General features: G+C 44.6%; 1 protein-coding gene and 1 long non-coding RNA gene across 3 annotated transcripts in view; one reads left to right on the forward strand and one right to left on the reverse strand.

The window, feature by feature from the left end:
- The window catches only part of LOC307217571 (cyclic nucleotide-binding domain-containing protein 2-like), a 39,779-nt gene extending 22,639 nt beyond the window's left edge, over positions 1-17,140 (forward strand). For both annotated transcript variants that reach the window (XM_079979043.1, XM_079979042.1), the window contains exons 8-12: positions 264-390; positions 5,852-6,029; positions 9,709-9,880; positions 13,332-13,471; positions 16,683-17,140. In XM_079979043.1, the coding sequence (XP_079835169.1) occupies positions 264-390; positions 5,852-6,029; positions 9,709-9,880; positions 13,332-13,471; positions 16,683-17,013 (948 nt within the window). In that variant the 3' untranslated portion in view covers positions 17,014-17,140. The remainder of the gene's footprint in view (positions 1-263; positions 391-5,851; positions 6,030-9,708; positions 9,881-13,331; positions 13,472-16,682) is intronic.
- LOC307220053 overlaps positions 1-20,277 on the reverse strand; it is a 260,005-nt gene that overhangs the window by 57,595 nt on the left and 182,133 nt on the right. The window lies entirely within an intron of this gene.

Genomic DNA, 20,277 nt, shown 5'->3' on the forward strand with positions numbered 1-20,277 from the left:
ATTCCGGCTAGGGATTCATCCAGGCAAGCCTTTCGCATGATGAATTCTGCATATAAGTTAAAGAAGCAGGTAGACAATATACAGCCTTGTCGTTCTCCTTTCCCAATTTTGAACCAATCAGTTGTTCCATAACCAAGGTTTATAGATCAGGTCAATTCCTTTTCCTCCCCTGCCCTCCTCTGTGTTCTAATCTTGGGAAGATGTGCATAGCTATGGGCCCATATAATCAACTCAGCAGTAGTTTATTTCTGTTGTTTCATCAGGGTGTGTGCGAGGTTTTGCGACTGGTGGATCTCAGCACCTGCCCATCTTACCACAAGTGGATCTCAAAACAACTGTGTTTACCCAAACGCAAGCTACAAATGGTGGAGAAGCGCCGCATAGCAGCTGGTATGTTACGACTTTGCCCTTTTACGCACATGTGATTCACCAGGACTTCTCAGTTGCCAGGATGGCACCTGGTCTCAGCGCATGGTCTTGCAGGTACACAAAGCTACTGCCTTGCTCAAGCTAAATGGGTCCAGGTCTGGTCAGCTGTTAGATTGGAGACCATCTGAGAACCACATATTCCGTATTTTTCGCTCTATAGGACGCACCGACCATAGGACGCACCTTGTTTTAGAGGGGGAGAACAAGAAAAAAAAATCTCTCCCTCTCTGCGCAGCGAATTAGCAGGAGAAATGGAGCCCCTTCCAGTCTTCCTCCCACTTCACTGAAGGGGCGCTGCGCAGAGAGGGAAAGCTGTGCAGCGCCTCTCCAGCGAAGCAAAGCCAGGAGAGCAAGAGGGATCGGTGCGCACCGACTCCTCTTGCTCTCCAGGCTTCAGCAAAAGCAATGCGAAGCCTCCGGAGTGCAACGGAAGCACTCCCACTGCGCTTCGGAGGCTTCACGTTGCTATCGCTGAAGCCCTGGAGCCTGCATTCGCTCCATAAGACGCACACACATTCCCCCTTAATTTTTGCAGGGGAAAAAGTGTGTCTTATAGAGCGAAAAATACGGTGCACATTGCCGTGAGTTCCATGATGGAAAAATGTAAATGTGAGAAATAATGCAAAAAACAACACATAAAATAGTATTAATCTTACTTCCCAGAGATGGTTGTTATGCTGGTCTCAGCGAATGAAATTTCTAAAGTACACAGCGCTATTCTTCTCAAAAAAGTGGTGTCAGAACTTGTCAGTTTGCATTTCTTAGTGCAGAAAGTATTGATCTGATGTGTAGATATCTTTCCTATTCTAATGAGTTCCAGAGGGTTCTGGAAGCTTCTCTGTGTGGAAGAAACAAGCAGAAGGTTCATGGTGTTTGGGTTATTCCTTCAGAGAAGCTGAGTAAGGCTGGCTTCAACTGGATCTGTTATCTCTTCTGCCAAGGTCATGCTGACTATAATAGTAAGGCCAGAAGGAGCCTGGGTTTCACTTTCACTTTCTATCTCTCTTCCTTCTGGTGTGTTTTGTACATAGAATGCTTAGTGAAATATACTCTGAGTCGAGATTGGATTTCATGCTCTTTATTCAGCTCGTAGTGGTGAGGAGGAATGAATGTTCCCTCAGAATGTCTGCTTTGTATACATTATTTACACAATGGGCCCCACATGATTGGCTAATTCCGGGATTCACCTGTAGGCCAATCAGGTTGCGGATTCACTTCCACCTGGAACTGGATTGGGTGACTCCTGTGGACCAATCAGACTGCTGCATTCTGAATCCTATTGTTCTAGGGCCAATCAGACTACTGCATTTTGGATCCTATTCAACTCAGTACATAACACTTAGTGTTAAGGTTTTTAGACTTATTATAAGTCATTGTAAGTTTAAGTTAAGTCTGCTGCAACTGGATATTTATGGACTGTGCCAATCCTGAATGTAGTAGATTCATGACCGTTATGCTCATTTGCCTTCAGTAGCAGTAAAGCTCTGTTAGATGAAATACAACTGCCTCTGGTCTATTTTTTGGGAATCCTGCAACGTGTTTAAGTTTTTACTCTGCTAACCATATGTTGGAATCTTTATCAATATTGAATAGGATTTAAACTCACCTTGAACACCTTCCTAATTCTCCTAGAAGGGCAATAGTACCCACCTGAGAGGGGCCAGAAATGCGTTCCAGCGAGTTCTGGCTTGAAAAAGCCCTGATACATACACCAAATTGTGGGTTTTTTTTATATGCAGAAGCAGAATCAACTCACCAATTTTGAATAACTCCATCTTGTTTTAATATTTATTTCTTATATTCTAGCTTTCTTCCTTCAACAGTTTTTAAACCCACACTCCAAAGTTGTATCGACTCCAATTTAACTATCACAATGGCCTCAAAGACTCCAGAAAATTACCATTTGATGAGGGTACTGGGAAAGTGTTCTCACCGGACACCCCAAAATCAAGCAAAACGCCATAAGCAAGAGTCGCTTTCACATTCTGAGACCTCTCTGTTTGCCTTGGCCAATATTCTAGGTGTTCTTTTGCTCCAAGAAAGCTTGGAACCCAAGCAGTATAGGATGTGCCAGAACTCTCTTTTCCCACGAAATGGCACACTATGAAGAATAAACATGAAATGGAATAAAAATAGCAAAACAAAGAATCGCTGTAGCTGGAAGCTCTCCTAAATCAAGCAGAAAAGAAAGAAAAACAGGCCGACCTTTGCTCATGGCTTTTCATAGATGGCAGCAATTGCATGGCTTCTATTTCTATGCCTCTATCCCTGAAGCAGATATAGCAAAAACTGTATGTAGGAAGCAGACTGGGAGGAACACGCCAGTGCTTTTCTCTGGGGGTTTGCAGGGGTACGCATACCCCTAAACATTTTGTGAACCGTTGGCCTCATTGAGGGGCAGTATTTCAATATGAGTAGGAAAAGGAGAGTACCGTACCTCTAAATGTTTTTTTTGGGGGGGGGAAGCACTGCACGGCGTACATTTAAATCACACTGCTTCCCCCACAAAGACCTGGAACTGTGTTGTTGTTGTTGTTTAGTCGTTTAGTCGTGTCCGACTCTTCGTGACCCCATGGACCAGAGCACGCCAGGCACTCCTGTCTTCCACTGCCTCCCGCAGTTTGGTCAAACTCATGCTGGTAGCTTTGAGAACACTGTCCAACCATCTCGTCCTCTGTCGTCCCCTTCTCCTTGTCCCCTCCATCTTTCCCAACATCAGGGTCTTTTCCAGGGAGTCTTCTCTTCTCATGAGGTGGCCAAAGTATTGGAGCCTCAGCTTCACGATCTGTCCTTCCAGTGAGCACTCAGGGCTGATTTCCTTCAGAATGGAGAGGTTTGATCTTCTTGCAGTCCATGGGACTCTCAAGAGTCTCCTCCAGCACCAGAATTCAAAAGCATCAATTCTTTGGTGATCAGCCTTCTTTATGGTCCAGCTCTCACTTCCATACATCACTACTGGGAAAACCATAGCTTTAACTATACGGACCTTTGTTGGCAACATGATGTCTCTGCTTTTTAAGATGCTGTCTAGATTTGTCATTGCTTTTCTCCCAAGAAGCAGATGTCTTTTAATTTCGTGACCATCTGCAGTGATCATGGAGCCCAAGAAGGTAAAATCTCTCCCTGCCTCCATTTCTTCCCTTTCTATTTGCCAGGAGGTAATGGGCCCAGTGGCCATGATCTTCGTTTTTTTTGATGTTGAGCTTCAGACCATATTTTGTGCTCTCCTCTTTCACCCTCAATAAAAGGTTCTTTAATTCCTCCTCACTTTCTGCCATCAAGGTTGTGTCATCTGCATATCTGAGGTTGCTGATATTTCTTCCGGCAGTCTTAATTCCGGCTAGGGATTCATCCAGCCCAGCCTTTCGCATGATGAATTCTGCATATAAGTTAAATAAGGAGGGAGACAATATACGGAACTGTAGTTTATCCCTAACAGAGCTCCAGTTCCCAGCACCTTCACAATTCCAATGATTTGTTGGGGGACATCATGTGCTGAATATGCAGCGCGTCATGTGAAGCCCATTCTTTCCCTCAATGAATTCTGGACCCTAGGCAGTACTTTACCCCTCACAGGGTTATAGTTCCCAGCAGCCCTGAACAAACTACAGTACCCAGAATTCTCTGAGGGAAATAATAATAATAATAATAATAATAATAATAATAATAATTATTATTATTATTATTATTATTATTATTTATATCAATTTATTATTTATAGCCCACCCATAATTTGTTTTAATGGCATAGTGAGTATGTACAGTGGTACCTCGGGTTAAGCACTTACTGGTAATTCGTTCCGGAGGTCCGTACTTAACCTGAAACTGTTCTTAACCTGAAGCACCACTTTAGCTAATGGGGCCTCCTGCTGCCGCCGCGCCGCCAGAGCACGATTTCTGTTCTCATCCTGAAGCAAAGTTCTTAACCTGAAGCACTCTTTCTGGGTTAGCGGAGTCTGTAACCTGAAGCATATGTAACCTGAAGCGTATGTAACCTGAGGTACCACTGTACACCATACTCTCCAATATTTCTCTGATGAAAATAGGGATGTCCGATTCTTCTATTATTATTATTATTATTATTATTATTATTATTATTATTATTATTACTATTATTTAATTATTTTATTAAGCACCACTCATCTGACTGGGTTGCCCCAGCTGCTCTGGGCAGCTTCCAACATATATAAAAACATAACAAAACATTAAACATTGAAAAAACTTCTGTATACAGGGTTGCCTCCAGAGATCTTCTAAAGATTGTAAGATAAAGGTAAAGGACCCCTGGACGGTTAAGTCCAGTCAAAGGCAACTATGGGGTTGTGGCGCTCGTCTCGCTTTCAGGCCGAGGGAGCCAGCGTTTGTTCCATAGACTGCTTTCTGGACCATGTGGCCAGCATGACTAAACCACTTCTAGGACACAGGTGTTCCTTGCATTGGGGGGGGGGGGGGCTTTTACTACAACCTTCTTACAAGTTTCAAATTTTACAGATAAATACCAGAAACGAAAAAAGCAGAAAGAAAAAAGTCTTACCCTTAACTCATCTACTACAGAAATCTAAACCCCTTGCATAAATTGGCCTTCACACCTTAATGCATTTTTTTACACATTAAGTTCGAAGTAGCCCTTGTTTAAGTTTTTTTGGCAACGCAAACCTAAAGCATGCATTCTTACAATGTCCATTTGCTTTACAAATGCCTCTGTTACTCTTTCTGTTCTGCATTGGACCTAACATAAATATTGCCCACACACAAAGACAACTTAGACTGTAACCCTTACCCTGCTCACCTGGGAAATAAGCACCAACAAATACGACTTATTTCTGAAAAGGCTTAAAAGGTAAAGGTACCCCTGCCCATACGGGCCAGTCTTGACAGACTCTGGGGTTGTGCGCCCATCTCACTTAAGAGGCCAGGGGCCAGCGCTGTCCGGAGACACTTCCGGGTCACGTGGCCAGCGTGACATCGCTGCTCTGGCCAGAGCCAGAGCCAGAGCCGCACACGGAAACGCCGTTTACCTTCCCGCTGGTAAGCGGTCCCTATTTATCTACTTGCACCCGGAGGTGCTTTCGAACTGCTAGGTTGGCAGGCGCTGGGACCGAGCAGCGGGAGCGCACCCCGCCGCAGGGATTCGAACCGCCGACCTTTCGATCGGCAAGTCCTAGGCGCTGAGGCTTTAACCCACAGCGCCACCTGCGTCCCTTCTGAAAAGGCTTGGTTAGCGTTAAAAGCCTGATATGTGAAAACAGTATAATTTTTTTTTAAAAAAAAAGTAGGAACTTTCTGAGCTACTCCTATCCTTTAAAACATGCAATTTTATTGTGCGATAAAATTTTGAATTTTCCTTTAATTAAATTAAATTTAAAGGGGGGCAATGGCTTTTTTACATAACTAGCTTCAGAGATGCTTTTCTTCTTATGCAGAGATTGCGTGCGTCGACAGATTCAAAAGCACAATGTGGAATTCCTTCAGTGGGGAGAGATTGAAGGACCTCAAAGACTACTATCTCGGTCAACGGAATGAACAGTATGACCAATTCATGAAGCAGGACAGTCTCTTCAACAGGCAGCATAAAAGTGTCGTGATAAACGTGGACAAAAGGTGAGAGGCGAGGGGGCTTTCCGGCTTGTTTTCCTAGAGGCAGAGAGTGCAAGGGAAATGGCTGGTCGCTGTGATGGCTTGTGGATGCTCTTCGCAAGAAATGCTTCTGCTCACTCAGAGATACATATATACAGTCTTTATTTTACATATGTACAAGCAGTGCGTCGCAATCATGCATCTGAATCCTCCGGCGCAGATTCTGGGAGTGCCTTACGCCCGCCAGTGGCGTAGCGTGGGGGTGCAGGGGGGGCCGGCCGCACCGGGCGCAACATCTGGGGGGGGGCTCGCACTTGCAGCTCTCTGCCCCCTGCTAAAATCCACGGGTTAGGGGGCGCAAATTACTTGCTTTGCCCTGGGTGCTGACAACCCACGCTACGCCACTGATGCCCGCCCCTTCTCCAACAGAAAAGGCGTGGAATTTTCATGTGATGTCTCTGTCCCCTCCTCTTTAACACCCTCCTTTCCTGGGCAGACGGAATAGGCATTGTTTCACTGTCTGTGCCAGAACTTCCTGTGCGGTGTTGAAGCTCTGGTTCAACATCTGTGAGCCGTTCCGCCTCCTGGCTTTCCCTTCTTTCCTCAATCGCCACTTCCTGCCCCTCTTCCTCTGCCTGTCTCTGCTCCTCCTCTTCATTCTCTGGCAATATCATGACAGTTGTGTAGGGTGCAAGTGGCAGCTTACTGCCAGCAACTCCCAGCTGATTGCCAGGAATGCACAAAGACAAAGAAATGTTTCTTACAATCCGCTTTTTATTCAGTACAGTGGTGCCCCGCAAGACGAATGCCTCGCAAGACGGAAAACCCGCTAGACGAAAGGGTTTTCCGTTTTGGAGGTGCTTCGCAAAACGAATTTCCTATGGGCTTGCTTCGCAAGACGAAAATGTCTTGCGAGTTCCTGCGGGTTTTTTCCCCCTCCCCCCTTTTTCTAAGCCGCTAAGCCGCTTATCTGCTTATCCGCTAAGCCGCTAGGCCGCTTAACAGCTGATCCACTAAGCCCCTAAGCCGCTAATAGCGCTAATCCGCTAAGCCGCTAATGGGCTTGCTTCGCAAGACGAAAAAACCGCAAGACGAAGAGACTGCGGAACGGATTCTTTTCGTCTTGCGAGGCACCACTGTATTTAGAGAGAGAGGCTATAGAACCCAGCCTCTTGGATAATGGGATTGTCCTGAGTGAATCTCCACCCCATCTCTCCCACTTCCTCATTCGTCACTTCTACGTGTGCTCGCCGGGTTCTGGGAGATGGAGGGTCTGGAATGCTTTCTCCCCCCCCCCCCAACAATATTTATTGAATTTCGTACAAAGACATAACTTTAAAATAATAAAAAAGAAAAAAATAATAATAAAATAAAAAAGGAGAAAAAGAAGAATGAAGAAAATAAAATATTACAAACCCACATATACCACCACCACATACATAAATAAAACTTAGTTAATTGGTTAAATTCCAACCCTCTAATCTCTTCCAACTGAATTTCCTTGTAATTGAATGTAGCAGTTTCCAATATCATTATTACATATAACAATATTCCAGTTAAAATCAAATTTCCTAACTTTTCTTATCCTACTGTTTCTTATTTATTTATTTAATCCTGATTGAATCCTAGGCCTAATTAGTTCTTTCAAGTAATTACAAATCTTTAATATTACGATATTTATTCAAATAGCCTTTAAATTTCTTCCAGTCTTCTTGACATTCCTCTTCTTTCTGGTCGCGGATTCTCCCGGTGAGATCAGCCAGATCCATAGTCCATCATCTTCACCTGCCATTCTTCTACCGTTGGTAATTCTTGTGTTTTCCATTTTTTGGCTATTAAAATCCGTGCAGCAGTTGTGGCATACAAAAATATTTTTACATCTTTTTTGGGCAATTCAGAACCTATTATTCCAAGGAGAAAGGCCTCTGGTTTCTTCATAAATGTATATTTCATCATTTTTAAAAATTCATTATAAATGGAATGCTTTCTAAAGACACTGTGTGCGTCAGCTGTCGCCCCCCCCCCCCCCCGCTGCTTCCTCTTCCTCCTTCTCCCCCATTATTTCCCAACTTCCCCCCTCATCTGCCTCTGAGCTGTGACCTCTCTCCAACCCCTCTTGTAAATCTGTCACCTTTTCTAATTGCTGAGATTGAAATCCGGCTAATGCGGTTCTGCTGTTTTATGTCAGCTATACAGGTGAGCTACACAAAATATCTGGAAGCATTTCATTTTGGATTAGTTTCTGTTATGTACTGAAGTTCTCACCCTGGGCCAGCAGGGGGATACTGTAGATAGTTTTCACTCAGGTCCATATGCAAATAAGGGATTGAAAGTGATGTTCAATGATTGGATAGTTACAGAAAGTGGTTACTGTTGCGTTGTAGTGGAGCTCTATATAAGCAGGCTGGCTGAACCCTTCAGTTCAGTTCTGTTCTGGTCTGTGAATAAACAAGAGCTGTTTGAAGAATCGCTGTGTCGTCTGATATGTTCACCCACAACTTAACAGTTTCCTTCTGCTAAACTGTCTTCCTCTTCCTCCTCCCTAGAAGGGTCAAGCCGGGGAGGCGGTCTCTCCCATTCTTCGTCTGCCCAGACCCTGACAGCAAGGGGCTAAACCTGTAGTGTGGAACCGCCAATCCATGGGTCTAATGGGGGCCACCAAACCTCTGGATTTGGCCTGCAATATTATTTTGGGCAAACCACGTCCACCTGTTGTTCACCTGAGATCACATGAATGTCAGGTGGGGAGATCTCTTCACTCTGATCAGTGTGCAAAAATTTGAGATAAGGGTTCTTGTATCTCACAAGGCACAGTGAACAGTCAAAGAGCAGCCTGCATTCGACACTTTTACAGGTGCTTCATAATACCTGCGCCGTGTTTGTAATAACCCAATCCTTTGCACTTTGGAACTCCTTACCTGTTGATATCAAGCTAGGCACCTTCACTGTATTCTTTTTGGTGCCTGCTGAACACATTCATATTTAGATAAACCCACCCAGATGTGGGCCATACTACCCTGAACATGCCCAATCTTGTCTGATCTTGGAAGCTAAGCAGGGTCAGGCCTGGTTAGTACTTGGATGGGAGACCGCCTGGGAATACTGGGTGCCGTAGGTTTTTTGGTTGTTTTTTTTGGGACGCGGGTGGCGCTGTGGGTTAAACCACAGAGCCTAGGACTTGCCGATCAGAAGGTCGGTGGTTCGAATCCCCAGGACGGGGTGAGCTCCCGTTGCTCGGTCCCTGCTCCTGCCAACCTAGCAGTTCGAAAGCACGTCAAAGTGCAAGTAGATAAATAGGTACCACTCTGGGGGGAAGGTAAATGGTGTTTCCGTGTGCTGCTCTGGTTCGCCAGAAGCGGCTTAGTCATGCTGGCCATATGACCTGGAAGCTGTATACCGGCTCCCTCGACCAATAAAGCGAAATGAGCGCTGCAACCCCAGAGTTGGTCACAACTGGACCTAATGGTCAGGAGTCCCTTTACCTTTACCCAGATGTTTAGAACATTTCTATGAGTTTTAAATTGCCTTAGTCTCTTTTATCCTGGTTTTAACTTTCTGTACATTTTAAATTATGGCTGCAATTTTTTTTTGTGATGATTTTATCGTTTTATTATTTTTTAAACAGCTTTGAGGTGGTGTATATATTTTATCAAACAAATGAAGAAACAAACAAACAAGTGTGCCCCCACTTTTCAATTTCTAGTTCATTCATTCAGAAACATCATGGGGACGACGATCGGGAGGTTGTTCAAAAGATTATATCGGGAGAGTTTGTAAAGGAACCCACGTACTCTACTTCCTATGGAGAGATGCCAACTTCTGTTGCAGCAGCTGTATACATCAGAATGGATGAACTGCGCAAAGGAGAAATGATAGTAAGTATATTCTAGCCTTATAGAGCCGGACATTTTCATGTTAGGAGCGTCCTACTCTTGTGTAGGACCCTGGCAGAGACACATGCCCGACTGGCATGTTCTCTCCCTCCTGGTCGATCCTTCGGGAGCTTCAAAAGCTTTCTTCTGCCCTAACATCACATCGACTGATGCCAAAAGACATTAGCACACTTAGGGATCCGCAGAGTATTCGCAGTTTGCGTAACAGAACCAATAGCACAGCATTTTGGCTAATCTACATTTATTTACATGTAATACACTCAGAGCGTTCTGAATTAGCTCCTTCCTCTTTCTCATCAGACAGCAAAGAGAGAAAGAACAAAGGACAATAGTTCCACTTCACGGAACACAGTAATACCAAAACATCCTGTCTCCATCACTTCCCACATTGTGGAATGAAAACATACACTGTCATGTGACAGACAACAGTCCCATGACTGCAGACACGAGGAATGAATCTCCAACATTTTGTGGCCATGGTGGGACTACATAGCAGGGGTCATCAACCTTTTTTTTGAACTCGTGGGAGCAATCTGAATTTTGAGATAGTGCTGTGGGCACCAGACACAAAATGGCTGCCATGCAGGGGCAGAGGGGTGGGTTGCCCCCAGATCGGGAGGTCTTGGCGCACGTGTGACATCATATTTGCGCTGCGTGATGTCACACGTGCCTCTTGGTGCTGTGCAGGCTAGTGCAAGCCTTCTGCGTGGGTGGGTGTGACCCCCTGACACCGTGCAGGCCTGGGCAACCTCCTATGACATCGTACCAGGCCCCCTCAACATTGGGAGGGGGGCAGCAGGCTGGGCCCCCTTCAAACAAAAATTTGGGGGACTGAAGACGCCTCCGCCTCCAAGAGTTGGTGTACCTCATGACTACAGTGGTACCTCGGGTTACAGACGCTTCAGGTTACAGACTCCGCTAACCCAGAAATAGTACCTCGGGTTAAGAACTTTGCTACAGGATGAGAACAGAAATTGTGCAGCGGCAGCGGGAGGCCCCATTATCTAAAGTGGTACCTCAGGTTTAGAACAGTTTCAGGTTAAGAACGGACCTCCAGAACGAATGAAGTTCTTAACCCGAGGTACCACTGTACTGAAAAACTGCATTAAAAGGGAGAAGGAAACAGTAGTTCTTTAGGACTCTGGGGATCCCTATGGGATATTTATTTAATTTATTTGAGATATTCTGCAATGAGTGTAATTAGAATCGGAAAACGTATAAATTGCAATGATATAAAGGTTAATTTTGAAAGCCATGAGGCGGGAAGGAAGGAAGTCTACAGGTTCTAAGAGCCAAGGCGGTATAGCGGATAAAGATGATGTGAATGTATAATATTAAATGGATATATAGATCTATATCTAGATCTATATCTCTATCTATATAAAATAGAAGAGTTCCTGCTCCTTTCCTCCCCCCCTCCCTTTCATTCTAGGGGGACCAGGGACTTAGTAAACAGCCCTCTGTGATATTTTATGCATTGTGACTTGCAGTTACTTTTATCAATAATAGTTTAGTTGTTACTTATTGTAATTGTTAAGAGTGAATTTCTGTTTGTTTATTATTTGCTGACCTTTTGAGAGTTCATTTCATGGTGTGCTATCATATTCTAACCGATTACCGAATATTACTTTATTTGATAAAAGTAATTCCATTGTAAAGTTATGTTTTATTATGACTTTTTTGTATTGGTCAGAGTCTTCTATGGTGCGTATTGTTGTTTTTTCAATTAATTTTTATTGATTTTAATATCACCAGTCAACAGTATAACAAAACAGATAACATACATAAAAGAGAATATTTCTATGCAAAAGAAATTCCTTCGACCTATTAGGGTGTTCTTTGTCGTATATTTTGTTGCTGTAAGCTGCCTTGTGTGTAAGATAGAAAGGTGGTCTACAAATTAAAAATGAAATGAAATAGTGGGCGGAACAGCAAAAGCTTGAATAAAAGGAGTTTAAAATAGTTCAATGAATTATTTCGCTTATTATATGATTTTTGATTAAATTGCAATAAATGTCCAAGTGCCTTTCAGATATCCAATGCCTTTGCAATAATTAGCCGGAAGAATACAAGAGGCTGAACTTCTTGAGGAACTGGGACAGATCTTGCCTGTACATTGCCTCTTGCATTGCTGTTTATGTTCATGAAAGAGGCCTTGGGTATTCCTTCACTCCAGCCCCTTGTATCCAGAAAATGTCTTGCATTCAGCTGTTGTTGTTCAGTCGTTTAGTCGTGTCCGACTCTTCATGACCCCCTGGACCAGAGCGCACCCGGCACTCCTGTCTTCCACTGCCTCCCGCACTTTGGTCAAACTCATGCTGGTAGCTTCGAGAACACTGTCCAACCATCTCGTCCTCTGTCGTCCCCTTCTCCTTGTGCCCTCCATCTTTCCCAACATCAGGGTCTTTTCCAGGGAGTCTTCTCTTCTCATGAGGTGGCCAAAGTATTGGAGCCTCAGCTTCACGATCTGTCCTTCCAGTGAGCACTCAGGGCTGATTTCCTTCAGAATGGATAGGTTTGATCTTCTTGCAGTCCATGGGACTCTCAAGAGTCTCCTCCAGCACCATAATTCAAAAGCATCAATTCTTCAGCGATCAGCCTTCTTTATGGTCCAGCTCTCACTTCCATACATCACTACTGGGAAAACTATAGCTTTAACTATACGGACCTTTGTTGGCAAAGTGATGTCTCTGCTTTTTAAGATGCTGTCTATGTTTGTCACTGCTTTTCTCCCAAGAAGCAGGCATCTTTTAATTTCGCGGCTGCTGTCACTATCAGCAGTGATCATGGAGCCCAAGAAAGTAAAATCTCTTACTGCCTCCATTTCTTCCCCTTATGTTTGCCAGGAGGTGATGGGACCAGTGGCCATGATCTTCGTTTTTTTGATGTTGAGCTTCAGACCATATTTTGCGCTTTCCTCTTTCACCCTCAATAAAAGGTTCTTTAATTCCTCCTCACTTTCTGCCATCAAGGTTGTGTCATCTGCATATCTGAGGTTGTTGATATTTCTTCTGGCAATCTTAATTCTGGCTAGGGATTCATCCAGCCCAGCCTTTTGCATGATGAATTCTGCATATAAGTTAAATAAGCAGGGAGACAATATCAGTGGCATAGCGTGGGTTGTCAGCACCCGGGGCAAGTCAAATAATTTGCGCCCCCTAACCCGTGGATTTTAGCACTCGAGTCTCTTCCACTAGATTAGCGCCCCCCCCCAGATGTTGCGCCCGGTGCGGCCGGCCCCCCCTGCACCCCCCACGCTACGCCACTGGACAATATACAGCCTTGTCGTTCCCCTTGCATTCAGCAGTTATGTACAAATGGAGTGGCAAGCCTTCGGCAGCGCAAACTGAATTAAATCAGACTCTGCAAATACGGTACTTTTAAAGGTGGTCCGTTCATAAGTTGTACAATCACGGTTTGCATTTCTTCTCAGGCGAATCTGCAAGATAGCCGTGTCATAGTTTTGGTCAGTCAGGGGGCAGAGATCATCCGTCTGAAAAAAGAGAAGGTTGAGGAATGGGCAGATGCTGCCACCATGATAAAATTTGGCAAAATAAAGATGAAATATCCCAGGTAAGCCCGACTGAAGCACTGGGGTGGGCTGGCGCAAGATATTGGGGGGGTTGTGATGCATGGGATCAAGCCCATTATATAATGAGGGAAACACAGGTGCTATGTTGTAGACTAAGCTTGAGGATCCTTTGACAAATCTATTTCCCTGTATCTGTATGGAGTGTTCAAATATTATGTGGTTTGCTGGAGCCAATGAGAAGCAGGTTTAGAACAGAACAGAACCTAAACAGGACATTCATACCTCGGGTTACGGGCACGTTTTTGGGTTGTGCACTGCGCCGAACTCGGAAGTACCGGAACGAGTTACTTCCGGGTTTTGGCACATGCACAGAAGCGCTAAATTGCACTTTGCGCATGTGCAGAAGTGCCAAATCGCAACCCGCGCATGCACAGACGCAGTGCTGCGGGTTGTGAACACGCCTCCCGCACGGATCACGTTCGCAACCCGAGCATCCAATGTATAGAAATTTATTCATGTGTGCGACTACAGCAGCAAGAATGTTATTTGCACAAAGATGGAAAGAATAAGAAGTCCCTACGAAAGAAGAATGGATACAAAAACTTGTGGACTATGCAGAATTGGCAAAACTGGAAAAATAAGAAATCAAGATAACAAATTAAAAGAAGCTAAATGACACCATTCAGTTTTCAAAACGGACCAATGGGGTTGTATTCAATTAAGTTTTACTCTGAGCAGGCCCACTAAAATTAATGAACATGACTAAGTTAGGTCCATTAATTTCAGTAGATCTACTCTGAGTAAGACTTACTTGAATACCACCCCATGGCTTTGAGGTGGGGTAGCATATCCCAAGAGATGCAGTGATGGCCACCAAACTGGATGCTTTAAAAAGGGATTAGACCAATTCATGGAGGAAAAGGCTATCAATGGATACTCAGTATGTCAGCTATGTCCTGTTGTGCTCAGTTTCTCCTTGTGGGCTTTTCCAGAAGCATGTGGTTGGCCGCTGTGAGAACAGAGTGCTGGACTAGATGGGTCTTTTTTCCCAGGAGAAAATGAGAACTGATGCTCTGGCATTTGCTCCAGAGAAGCAGTGCCGGATTTACGTATAAGCTAAACAAGCTATAGCTTAGGGCCCCACTCTAACCCCAAAAAAATTTCAAAGGGAAAAAAATGGATGTACATTTCCAAAATATAAGATAAAAAAACAAATAAAATAAAACCTACATACAGCAACAGTGTTTTGTGTTGTGTAGGCTCCTATGATGTAAGTACAGTGGTACCTCTGGATATGAACGGGATCCGTTTCGGATCCCCGTTCGCATCCTGAAGTGGGTTACGATTCAAAGCTTCTGCGCATGCACGTGACGTCATTTTGCCCGTCTGCGCATGTGCGAGTGGCGAAACCCGGAAGTAACACATTACGTTACTTCTGGGTCACCATGGAGCGCAACCTGAAAGCGCTCAACCTGAAGCATATTTAACCCGAGGTATGACTATACAGTAAGGGACGCGGGTTAAACCACAGAGCCTAGGGCTTGCCGATCAGAAGGTCGGCGGTTCGAATCCCCGTGATGGGGTGAGCTCCCGTTGCTCTGTCCCTGCTCCTGCCAACCTAGCAGTTCGAAAGCACGTCAAAAGTACAAGTAGATAAATAGGTACCACTCCGGTGGGAAGGTAAACGGCGTTTCTGTGCGCTGCTCTGGTTCACCAGAAGCGGCTTAGTCCTGCTGGCCACATGACCCGGAAGCTGTACGCCGGTTCCCTCGGCCAATAAAGCAAGATGAGCGCTGCAACCCCAAAGTCAGCCACGACTGGACCTAATGGTCAGGGGTACCTTTACCTTTACCTATGACTGTACAGTGGACCCTCCAGATACGAATTAAATTCGTTCCACATCCTGAAAAGTCTGTTGGCAGAGGTGCTGCTTCTGCGCACGAGTGCTGGACGATTGAGAGCTTCTGTGCATGCGTGTGGCACACAGAACACTTCTGTGCTAAACCCAGAAGTATAACTTCTGGGTTTGCCACATTTGTAACCCGAAAGTTAAGTATCCAGAGCGGTACATAACTAAAAGGTCCACTGTAATAGGCCCTGCCTGCTAACCTGCTCCCTAAAATATCACTGGTTTGCTCATTTTTATATACAGGGTGCCTACATTCTGCACGGACTGGTTGTAACAATTACTTTGATAAAATACATATTTTGTTATGTGCAAATGGCTTTAGATACCTATTAGGTCCAGAAATTACCATATAGCATATATTCAACACAAAAAACAGTGACAATTTGTTGTTGACAAAGGACAGCTGGACATATAAAGGGCCCCATTACCTTCAGTAGCTGAGGGCCTCATCAAACCTAAATCCGGCCCTGCAGAGAATAACTGTTTGGCCTAACCGGAAGAATTCGAAACTTGCGGGACCAGAGATTCATAGGAGACTGGTGTAAATTTACGGACTATTTGGAAAGTAATTGTGATGACCAGATTACGTTTGTAGGTTTGCAATAAGTTTTGTGAGGTAAATTATTTGAATTATTGCAAAAATGGTTAAAGAGGTGGATTGTGAGTTAAGATAATTAAAGGCAATAGGAATTTAAGAAATGCAGAAGAAATGATAAAAATGGTGGATCATCAGAGGTGCTGATGGAAGTCCAAAAAGATTGTATAAGATGTGAAGTTCTGTGGAATGTATAATAATTGGTATGTTGAAATTAATAAAAATTATATATATATATAAAAAAGAGAATAACTGTTTGGCTGCAGGGGGATGCCACCTGTCAGGGAACTGCCATCAGGGCCGGAGGGAGAGAGCGGGCTCCGGAGGGGTTCCAGAGAGCGTCCCGGGATGGGGAGAGAAGCAGCCCATCTTCTGGGGAAGAGAATCAGCGTAGCACCAGTGGAGAAGGGGGGCAGATGGGGAAATCGGCGAGGCGGTCCCACGACTCCTTGCCAGGGACCAGCGGGGAGAGTAAGGGTCCTCCGCTGCCTACGCCCTCCTTGCGCAGAAGGCTTCCGCGCAGGGAGAGTAGGAGGAGACTAGGCATCAAAGAGCTTCTTTGCTGGAAGAAGTTCAAGAAACGCCCACTGACGGATTCTGCCAGCGATTGAGACAGCCACGGGTGAGTGGCTGTCTGGACAGAAAAGGTTCACTCAGGCAACCCAGCCAGGCGTTGTACCGGTTTATGCACGAGCAACCCCCAGAACCATTACACCACCCTATTCTCAATTTTCAATTCCCTTTTCAGTGATGACGAGCTGTGTCAAGTCTTCCTCAGACAGAACTCCTGGGAATCATTTAAGAAAGATCTGCTGGGCGTTGTCATGCGTCCCAAACTCATGAAGATGGTGCACCCTCCTCATCCGTGCCCGACGGAAGAAATCTACGACCCTTGGTGCGTGAATCAAGCGGGCGTCTTGGACCTAAGTCAGATGCGCCACCAAAAAGAACTTACCGCACAGAAGTATAAGTTCGTTCCGGTTGGGGCGGAACACGGAAAACAGAGTTTGCCAAATATTCAGCCAAGACTGATCCATAGCATCACAGTCCTCCGTTCTCCTTTGGATGGAGCATTTTAGTGAGCTGTTTCAAGGTTTTTTTTATTTACCGGTCAGCGACATGGTGGGGGGCAACTCTAAAAAGATCAAGGAGTGATTCTGGCAGTGTGTGTGTGTGTGTGTGTTCATACATAAATATACATATACAGCTTTGCTTTATGTAAGTTTTCTTCTCTGTTAGAAAGCACCTTATTATTTTTTTACAGTAGATCTGTGGTGTGAATTCTGACTCAGCAGTTAATTTCATTTTCTTCCGGTATGGCCATACAGAGAATATTTCTTCCCTTCAAGATTCTGTGTTTGTGTATCCCCATATATACATATATATATCAATAAATTATATTCAATGTTTAGTACTGAAACGCTTCAGCATTTTATGTGTGTTTAATGGAACACTGGGAGTAAATCCCATTGAATTCATTTGGATTTATTTTTGAAAACATAGGGTTCTTCCACGTTCCCATGAGCAGGATGTTATTCAGTAGTGGTCTGGAGCATTTTCCCAACTGCTTGCAGGAGACTTGCAGGCTGTTGCTGTCATGTGGGTGGGAGCCAGTGGCATGGCAGCAAATCCAGATTGTGTCATTAAGTGGGTTTTGAGCTCCTTAAGAACCCTGCTTCAACACCCTCCCCTGCAAATATATATAAGTACTACTGTAGATAGTACAGTATGTATGTATATATGTATGTGTGTGTGTATATTTATATATATACACACACACCACATTTTTTTGCTCTATAAGACTCACCTTTTCTGTCCTAAAAAGTAAAGGGAAATGTGTGTGCATCTTATGGAGCGAATGCAGGCTGCGCAGCTATCCCAGAAGCCAGAACAGCAAGAGGGATCGCTGCTTTTGCTGCGCAGCGGTTCTGGCTTCTGAGATTCAGAATTTTTTTTTTTCTTGTTTTCCTCCTCCAAAAACTAGGTGCGTCTTATGGTCTGGTGCATCTTATAGAGCAAAAAATATGGTAAACACACACACACACAGTGGTACCTCTGGTTGTGAACAGGATCCATTCTGGAGCCCCGTTTGCAACCTGAAAGGAACGCAACCTGGTCTGCGCATGCGTGGGTTGTGATTCACTGCTTCTGCGCATGTGCGTTATGTCATTTTGTGCGTCTGCGCATGTGCGAGCGGCGAAACCTGGAAGTAACCCTTTCAGTACTTCCAGGTCGCCACGGGACGCAACCTAAAAAGACGTAACCCGCAGCATTTGCAACCTGAGGTATGACTCTGTGTGTGTGTGTGTGTGTGTGTGTGTGTGTGTGTCTGTACACACACACACACACACAGTAACAAAAATTGACAGGAAAATGCACTTCTCCCAAACTTTGTACACAAATGAATTGGGATGAATGTTCAGTAAACAGGTCATCTGGAAGCGACCTTAGAAAATCTAGCACTGAACATCTTAAAGGTAGACGTGCTGTTTGATGTAGTGTTACTCTAATCTCAGTGCAGTGTGTGTGGCAAAAATTAGCATCACCTTTTCTAATTGCTAAGATTGAAATCTGGCTAATGTGGTTCTGCTGTGTCAGCTATGCAGGTGAGCTACACAAAATATCTGGAAGCATTTCATTTTGGATTAGTTTCTTTCTGCTATCCCAGGGGTCAGCAACCTTTTTCAGCCATGGGCTGGTCCACCATCTCTCAGACCATGTGGTGGGCTGGACTATATTTTGGGGGGAAATATGAACGTATTCCTATGCCCCCGCAAAAAAACCAGAGATGCATTTTAAATAAAAGCACACATTCTATTCATGTAAAAACAACAGGCAGGCCCCACAAATAACCCAGAGATGCATTTGAAATAAAAGGACACATTCTACTCATGTAGAAACAAGCTAATTCCCGGACCGTCCGCGAGCTGTATTTAGAAGGCGACTGAGCCGGATCCGGCCCCTGGGCCTTAGTTTGCTATACTATATGCCCTCTCAGTTAGGCTATCATTTGGGGGGGGAAAGTCCACAGATTTTTGTTGTTTCTCTGGGAACTTTTTGCATTGCCTATTTACCAGCTGGAAACAACAGTCCTTTGTTTTTGTGACATTTTAATTGCTTACACGGCCACCTTTCCAAGTCAAAAGATTGTGAAGGCAAATGGCATGTGGGACAACGGCAAGCCTTACTGTGTCAATGAACCCATTTCTTGGTACGAGAGACAAGGCAGCCAAATAATGAGTCTTAAAAGTAAATGTACAGTTTTGAAGCAACAGTTCTTTAAGCTCTTAAGGGATCCACAGCGTGTGGCTTACTCAGCATAATATTCATTGGTCCATGTTACAGATTGGAAGACCAGAAGCAAAGAGCAACAGACATACCCGTATTTTTCGCTCTATAAGACGCACCAGACCACAAGACGCGCCTAGTTTTCGGAGGAGGAAAACAAGAAAAAAAATATTCTGAATCTCAGAAGCCAGAACAGCAAGAGGGATCGCTGCGCAGTGAAAGCAGCAATCGCTCTGGCTATTCTGGCTTATGGGATAGCTGCGCAGCCTGCATTCGCTCCACAAGACGCACACACATTTCCCCTTACTTTTTAGGAGGGAAAAAGTGAGTCTTATAGAGCAAAAAATACGGTACTTTGTATAGTCCTGGGTCAAATCTATACAATACATTTCAAGCTCTCTTATACCACATTCACACTCGTGGCTCCTCCCTCAAGAATTCTGGGAACTGTGATTTGTTAAGGGTGCTGAGAGTTGTTAGAAGGCTCCTTGCAGAGCTAGAATTCCCAGCATCAATAACAACAACAATAATAATAATACTACAGTGGTACCTTGGGTTACAGACACTTCAGTTTGCAGACTCCGCTAACCCAGAAACAGAACCTCGGGTTAGGAACTTTGATTCACGATGAGAACAGAAATCGTGCGGCGGCAGCGGGAGGCCCCATTAGCTAAAGTGGTACCTCAAGTTAAGAACAGTTTCAGGTTAAGCCCTGTTTCCATGCGCAATGTTCCCTTCTCACATCCCTCTCTTTCCTCTCTTGCTTGACCAGATAGAAGTGTCAACTGAAATCCCAGGGAGTCCCCTTTGGTCCACAGGGTCTCTGGTTGCCTGCCACAGCTGTACAACCGTGAGTCAAATGAAATGTCTGTCCCTCTACCAATGTTGGTTAGAGCATAGTGGTGAGAATGCCAAGGTTGCATATTCCTGCATTGCACATGATCCTCAGATTTCCTTCCAACTCAGCGATTCTATGGGATTTCTATGAGATTTGCAGTATGATAATCTTGGCAACTGGGGACACAGGTGGCGCTGTGGGTTAAACCACAGAGCCT

This window comes from Podarcis cretensis (genome assembly GCF_951804945.1).
Source record: "Podarcis cretensis genome assembly, chromosome: 1".
Classification (NCBI taxonomy): domain Eukaryota; kingdom Metazoa; phylum Chordata; class Lepidosauria; order Squamata; family Lacertidae; genus Podarcis; species Podarcis cretensis.